Source organism: Pollachius pollachius, assembly GCF_949987615.1.
Source record: "Pollachius pollachius genome assembly, chromosome: 2".
Taxonomy (NCBI): Eukaryota; Metazoa; Chordata; class Actinopteri; order Gadiformes; family Gadidae; genus Pollachius; species Pollachius pollachius.
This window is the reverse complement of record NC_136935.1, coordinates 5,001,105-5,008,604: the sequence shown is the minus strand read 5'-3', so window position 1 is coordinate 5,008,604 and position 7,500 is coordinate 5,001,105. Positions and strand designations below refer to the sequence as shown.

Here is a 7,500-nt window from a genome sequence, read left to right as displayed (position 1 = left end):
CGCCCAAAAGATTGTCAGTAATGGAGGCCAAGACAATCCAATTATTCCACCCATCCATTTACTTTTACCGGCTAATCCCTAATCAGGGTTTGGGTTGGCTGGTGATGGATCTCGGTACTGCTGGTACTACTGAGGCAGAGGAACAACTAGCTTCATTCAGGAGCCACCACCCACTCTGTCGGGGAGTTGGACTCGTACACGGAGCAGCATAAGTGGCTGCGATGACGAGATGTTAATGTTAAAACTAATGTGATTGCAGATAATTGATGCACATTTCAATATTAAGGAAGATTGCAACGGAAACTTTATATTCATCCACATATTTTTTATTTCAACTTCCTGCCTTGGTTCCACACACTTTCGCGTTTTCAACAAAAGAGACTAATTGCACATGAAACTAAGCCCATATGCCAGGGACTATTCGTTTTCCTAATGTATTCCCAAAAACGGTGACAATAGTTAAGAGTGGTTTCACTTCTAATAAAGCTGTTAGCAAACAGCTTTATTAGCATTCATCACTGATAGATGCTATCGCTTTTCCTTTTAAAGTGCTCAGAGAAATAGACTGCAGTATAGATTTATTAAGAACAGCGACAGTCATGCAGCACCTAAAAGGAAAAACACTGGATTGCATTGAGAGTAGACTGAAACAGAAACTCAACGTAACCCATAACTGTTTCTGACCGAACCCAACTGGCCCAGTGAAAGCTGCTTATATCAAAAGTCTACGGAGTCGCAAAATATATGCCCTAGCATTTCTCTTTGAATTGTATAGAGAAACCCTCAATCTTATGGATGTCTGAAACTATATATATATATATATATATAGATAGATCTTGTACATATATATATATATACTGTATATATGTATATATATATATATATTTATAGCTATGGATATATACAGTATATAGATATAGATATAAATACATTGTCAACATTTTCAACAAGGGATGCAATTAGTAAATCAATTAGCCTGATTGGAACACGGTGACCCCGCGGGTTTGATCCCGCATGTGACACACTATCCTATTAGGCCATTCAGATTGGGTCGGAGACGCATGATTGACGGCGGGCATGCCTGGGCACGTCCCGGGTATTACTCTCTCCGGCGCTCGAGCAGGGGGGCCAGCTGTGGTGGCGGAGAGCAGAAGCATGTTGGAAATTGATTCTCTGTACACTCCTCTGCTAATATGATCTGGGTGGCTGCCCGCAGACTGAGCGAGCTCGCTCTTTTTTCCCCAATCAGTCACGGCGCTGACAATATTAACACCACCCATCAGATTGGCTGCAGCCAAAAGGGTTTTCTCTTCTTTCTTTTTTCGTTTTTTCCCCTTCCCTCCCTCCCTCCCTCCACAGTTTCACTCACTTTTCCACACATTTAATTACAGGGGCCACTTATGTGACTCTTCTCCACAATGCGTGCAACGCAGACGGACCCACCCCGTCCTGTCTGTGATAAAAGCAGCACATTATGTGGCACTTAAAGAAACGAAAAAAAGATAATGTTGTTTTTTCCTTGCAGCTAGACCACCCCCTTATCTGTTTGGTAATTTGAGGACAGATGCTGGCTGTTGTGCGCCAGACTGCAACACAACACAACACATGACGGAGCAGCCAGAATGAGCCTCGGTGTGGCCTTGAAAGACTGAGGCTGGAGACACAAGACTGAAAGAAGAAGTGGTAGCCGTAAACACAAAAGCATCACATGTGCTCGTGTGAACCTCGGTGCTTTTTACTCAAAGATCTTCCTCCAGTGTGGAGCAGGAACAGCTGTCTCCCTCGGCAGTGCAGTTTCCAGATTATCATTTAAAGTAGACATGTTTATTACTTGTCGGCAACTGGATTCTGTTTACATCACTGGAGAATAGTTTGAGCCTCGGTAAAGGAAATGGCACTTCCTTGCTTAAGAAGTGCAATATTTAGAAACTATAACTACTAGTATAATAACTACTAGTTATTCACAGATGTCTTCACTAGGACTCATGGAAGAATAGTCACGTTTATCCATTATCCATTACCCATTTGCATCTGAACTTGATTTGATTTCTCTATAAACACTTGTGTTTGGGGTATTCTTGTGCTCAAAGTGCCACCTCTCATCACTACATGACTGCTATGATCGTCCATTCCACAATCGCGCTACGCCAATGATATCAATTTGTGCTCAATTTGGCAGCGCAAGTCATCTTGGGGAATAGACCAATACAAAATAGCAACTGGAACACTGTAACACTGAAGACGGTTAGAGGAGGACTGACACTGGGTTTAAGTTAGCTCTGTTGTCAATCAAGAGGAGAACATTGGAGCCGAAGATGGACGTCCACTCATCAGATGATATGTACTTATGTGATTCTGAAGCACTAAGACATAAATATACTGTGTGCACTAGGCACTCGCTTATAGAGAAAGAGAGAGAGAGAGAGAGATCTCCCCCCCCCCCCCCCGCATGCTTTGCCTCCGCGGCTCATGACTATCATACAGAGCGACCATCGAAAGGTCAAAGTTGTTTAGAAACATCTCTGTTCCGTCTGGGAAGGTGCTCCACTGTCTTGGTTTGAGCCGACAATGCGAGGCCAGCTTTGATCAACATAGTCCAGAAAGAAGGTTAAAAACAGCACGCAGGCAAGGGGACGGACCACTGACATCACAGTATCTCTGCCTGCCCTTTTCAAAGCACAGCGTGTACTGGGTTGCATCTTTAATTGCCGGACTATTTCTAATAGCTCCAGTTTGTCGGCAGTGCAGGCCAGCTTTGGTCTAAGAACTCAACCACAGCCACCTGCTGTGTACCTTGTGGTGGGTGTACCCAAAAGAGTGACATGTCGGTGGCTCAACGTATCGTTTCTTAACCATAAGGCGTGTGTTTAGTGGCTTAACCGTCCCCCCACACAATCCTGTCCATCTCCCATGTCTGGCGATGATCAGGGCTGTGCCCGGGACCCCCTATATATCACGCCGTCACACTGATGTTACCCTCTGCGCCGGCAGCTGATCCGCTACGTTTCCCTGCCCCGCCGTTCCCAGCGGGGTTTACGATGCATCATTGGCCCTTCCTTTGTTTTTCCCGGCTTGCGCTGCGTTAGATTAATGCACTGCACGCTTTCCTTCAGCGTGGGACAATAGGGACTGTGCCTGGGTCCTTTCACTACAGAGGCAGCACTGATGGTTACACCACGGCCGATGACAGCAGCCTTTCGTCAAAGTGTACGATACGCCACGTGTACGACGTGCGCACGTACACACACACACACACACACATGCACACGTGCGCACCAGGGAGTATGGCTTGCATTTCAAAAGGTTTTTTTCATGTAAGCCCCCCCACGAACATATGTGCGCACACAAACACACCAACACACACACACACCTACACACAGGTACCTACACACGCACACACACACACACACACACACACACACACACACACACACACAGGTACCTTCACACACACAAACACACCTACAAACACACCTACACGTACACACAAACATAAACACAGATACCGACACACACACAGCTACCTACAAACGCAAACAGAGAGAACAGAAGGAACGTACTGTACATGCCGAGTTGTTTGATATTGTGTTTGTAATGTATGTAACAGACATGTCTCCCTAATCCCCCCACTGTGTGCTCCCGAGTTGAGGGACCCTCACGTCTCTCGCCCCTTATACATTCAGTACACACCAGTACACTGTTCTCATTCCCGGGTATCGTTTGCAGGCCCGCAGCCGGGATATGAAGGAATTAAAGTGCTGACTGATGGTTTATTTTAACAGCAGGTTGGCTATGGGACTGTTGAAACCTTCTGTCTTTGAGGGAAGGCGACGTGTGAATCTGACTAGAGTCAAATATAGACTCAAGAGCTGGTTGTTTGCCGTGTTATGAGATTTAAAAATCACACAGGTTGACGTCTCTCTCTCTCTCTGTCTCTTTCTCTCTCTCTCTCTCCCCCTCTGGCAGAGAACGACATGGAGGTCACAGAGGGACAGTCAAAGGCTGGTGAGTGACAGCGTTTTCAATTTTTCACAGGGTTTCCTTTTTTCCCCTCACAAATTGCCTTCACATCTCCACTAATAAAGTCAGGGAGTGGGTTGAGAAGGCCCAGTGAAAAACATCAAATCAAACCTGCCTTTTTAATTCCGCTTTTGTTGTTTTGTTGTCGCCGGCTACATCCGGCGTCACGGTCAGGCCTGACAAATTACGGTTGAACTGACTTTGTGTCAGGTGCATCACATTACAACGGCTTACATCCACAGCTAATTCCCCAACACCGGTGCCTTTATCCGGCTTACCGACCACACAATGGCTTCCGGCCCACCCTGGGAGGGCGGCACAAAGAGACAGCGACCGCTGGAGCATCCCCGGACGCCGCCGCGCACGTCATGGCAACCGCACCTTCAGCGCATAATGCTGTTATCGCCTTCGCATCTCGACACGAGGCACTGCAGCGCCCAGACACTGCTTATCAGCGGAGACCATTGACACCGTGCACGCGCATTGATGTCCCCCCGAAAACAAGCAATGACACGAACGGCGAGGGGAGTGGCGCCCCGGCGGTCTCTCGGTGTTGTTTGAAGAGCAGGAACGATCAACTCGTTGACGCCGGTTGACGGTTTAGTTCTTTGCTGCCGCACGAGTCGAGGCGCGATAATGGCGTTCGTCTGTACAGCATGTTTAATACACTGCTCACTCCGTACTGCCATAGTCCCCATTTGTTGTGCGCCATATTGCCGTTTCCCCCAACCCAGTCTAATTGGTGCGAACACGCTACGGTGCATGTGATACCAGCTAAGCAGAAAAAACATTAGTGGTTATCGCCGGCGACGGGCAGATGAGGCGGCGCCATGAAAGACTGTGTGTTTCTTCACATTCCGCCCATTTACCAATTATATGCCTCCGTGCTCCCAATGAGATTCCAGCGCGAAAACAAATAGACTACCACTCGTGCAGCCATTTTCCATCTCCGTTTCCATTCTGTCTGGGCCCGTCCTCGTGTCCCCTTTCAACATACACTGCGCTGTGGTACTAACACACAGGTGATAATATCAGTGCTACAGCACTTCCGTGCGAAGGTGGACCCCCCTGTGGGCTTCTTCTTGTAGCCTTCACGTCTCGTATCATCTACCTCCAGTCGCGGCCTCGTCCAGTTGGCAGCCTGGCCTCGTTTGGTGGGACTGTGCCGCCGCCGCCGCCGCCGCCGCCGCCGCCGCCGCCGCCGCCGCCGCCGCCGCCGCCGCCGCTGGCTCAGCATCGTGGTTTGTCCGACAGGGTTTGATTCACTGCTGCCTGGAGCCCGTTCAAAAGGTTCCACCGACCACAGCTCTCCCATGGAACGCTGCCCCTGTCCCAGAATGTTCTCCGGAGGTACTTCCACCACCCCCTCCACCACCCCTCACCTCTCCGTCCACCTGCTCTTCCCCGCTGTACTGCTCCAGCAGGAGTTGTTCCTGGCCACATGGAGATGGGATATAAAACAAAATAACCCTTTCCCCTGTCGAGAGGGCCGCTAACGAGAAAGAGTAAAATAATTGCGAGTTTTCATCCGAGGGGTTGTCACAGGTGAAGCGTGCGTCCTTCTCTGCACTGTTTGGCTGCCCTCCTTTTTTCATCTCTCATGTTCACCAGCCTGGGAAGCGGGCGAATCTGCGAGCTCATGGTTTATTCGCTCTGGCGTATGCAAGAGGAGATTTCCAGCAGACCTGGCCCAGGGTCGGGCCAATCCCAACCGTGTATTGGATAGGGGGTTAGACACAATGGCAGTGGAGCCCCCTATAAGAGCGGCGTTTAGCCATTTTCATAAACAACAAAGATGGCGGTCGCTGGCGTGTCACATTTCGTTGCTGTGATTTGTTGTGGGTCTGTCCAACTGCAGCCAGTTTCATTCTGGTCGGCGCCCGTTGATAATACTCCCTTGGAAATCGAAAATGAGACTTTCCGGACGAATACGCATTTCACCAAACGGTTTGGTGATGTCAGGCTGCATGTTTACCAATGTGTCACCACGACCCCAATACTAACCCACCATTTCGCTTGCTGTTTGGCTCCTAGGTAACACACCGCCGTCAAAGAAATCCAAGAACAGGGAGCCGAGTGAGGACAGAAGCACAGGTACGGTCCCCCCTTCACGTCGGGGTGAGCGAGCTTTCAGGCTGAGCCTGAACACCCGGACGCCCTTTACATTTATAACAGAATATAATCAACCACGGCTACCAGCTAGGGTTTCACTCCACCGTGCAGCCAGCATAGCCGCTGGGTTTAACAACCTACGACGGATCGTGTTTACAGCGCGTTTGTTATGCGCTTCTGGAGTAATGGACTGTGTTCCTGGTCAGTAATCTCCATTGCTCTGCCAAGCCAGGTTCCTCTTTGGGGAAATGAATTCAAAATAAAGCCGGGTCTCCCTTTAAAGAGAAGGTTTTTCTCTTTACCACTAAACTTGTTTAAGAATCCTTTATCTGGCTATGTGCAGCTCCAGCCCCCCTGTATGTGTGATGTTGAAACAATTATAGGCTTCGCCGATACGATTGCCCGGTGATAATTACATTCTCACACTGGAGGGCGTAAGCAGGCAATTAAAATCACATGCGCACATTCATTTGTCTTCAAGCTTTAAGTTCGGTGGAGAGGGGGGAAGGGGGTCGAAGATAGCAGTCACAGTTGTTTTCTTAAGGGAAACGGATGCGCCCTTCCTCACCTGATGGAGAGGAAGGGCGCGTGGCGGGGTCTGATAGCGTCGTCATCTGAAGGGCACCCATGCCTTCTGTGCCTGTTCAACAAAACACAATCACCTCACCTTTTTCTCCCCCTGTTGCCTGCTCACGTAGCTCTCCGCATAATCCACGGCGCTAATTCAATATGATTCACAAATTCAATCACCGGCATTAACGGGGGCCACAAGTATTTTGTAATAATCTTTATAAATCCTAATTTATCAGGCCCAGCAGCTTAATAGTAGCTAATCCATTCACAAAAGGACTTGGCACAGCCTTCCAGCATGGGAACGCACAGTCCTTCAGACAACCTCTCGCACGGGAAGATAACTTTAACAACGAGGCACTCCGGGACAACACAGTCCCACTGCTCACAACAAGCAGAAGAATGAATCCTGAAGAGCTCTCGCCTATTGAAATAGAAGAGAGGAAAATGCCCCATAGGCATAAAACACGTACGACGGCTAGTCTGTGTGCAACAGACTTTCCCAGCTAGCGGACAAGCCCTCTCAAAACAATGTGGAGTGTACTCCACTCTTTAGATGGTTTTGCATCAATGATGGCCAGTGTGTTTCAGCGGTCTGTCCATACCCTCTCATCCAGCTCATTCTGCGGTCTCCAATACTGGACAACATTCTTCTATAGGGTCTGATACCCCGCTATATAAGCAAGCGCCTTCACTCTGTATGGGTATGTGTGCATAGATCAATAACGGTGGTTGAGTGTTTCTTGAAGTCACAGGTCGTGCACTAGAAATGCTTTCAAGCCTTCTTACGGAGCCGGA

General features: G+C 48.7%; 1 protein-coding gene across 2 annotated transcripts in view; it reads left to right on the top strand.

Annotated features, from left to right (window-relative positions):
* The window catches only part of macrod2 (mono-ADP ribosylhydrolase 2), a 403,152-nt gene that overhangs the window by 366,892 nt on the left and 28,760 nt on the right, over positions 1-7,500 (top strand). For both annotated transcript variants that reach the window (XM_079730230.1, XM_079730229.1), the window contains exons 10-11: positions 3,967-4,005; positions 6,055-6,114. In XM_079730230.1, coding sequence (XP_079586356.1) covers positions 3,967-4,005; positions 6,055-6,114 — 99 coding nt within the window. The remainder of the gene's footprint in view (positions 1-3,966; positions 4,006-6,054; positions 6,115-7,500) is intronic.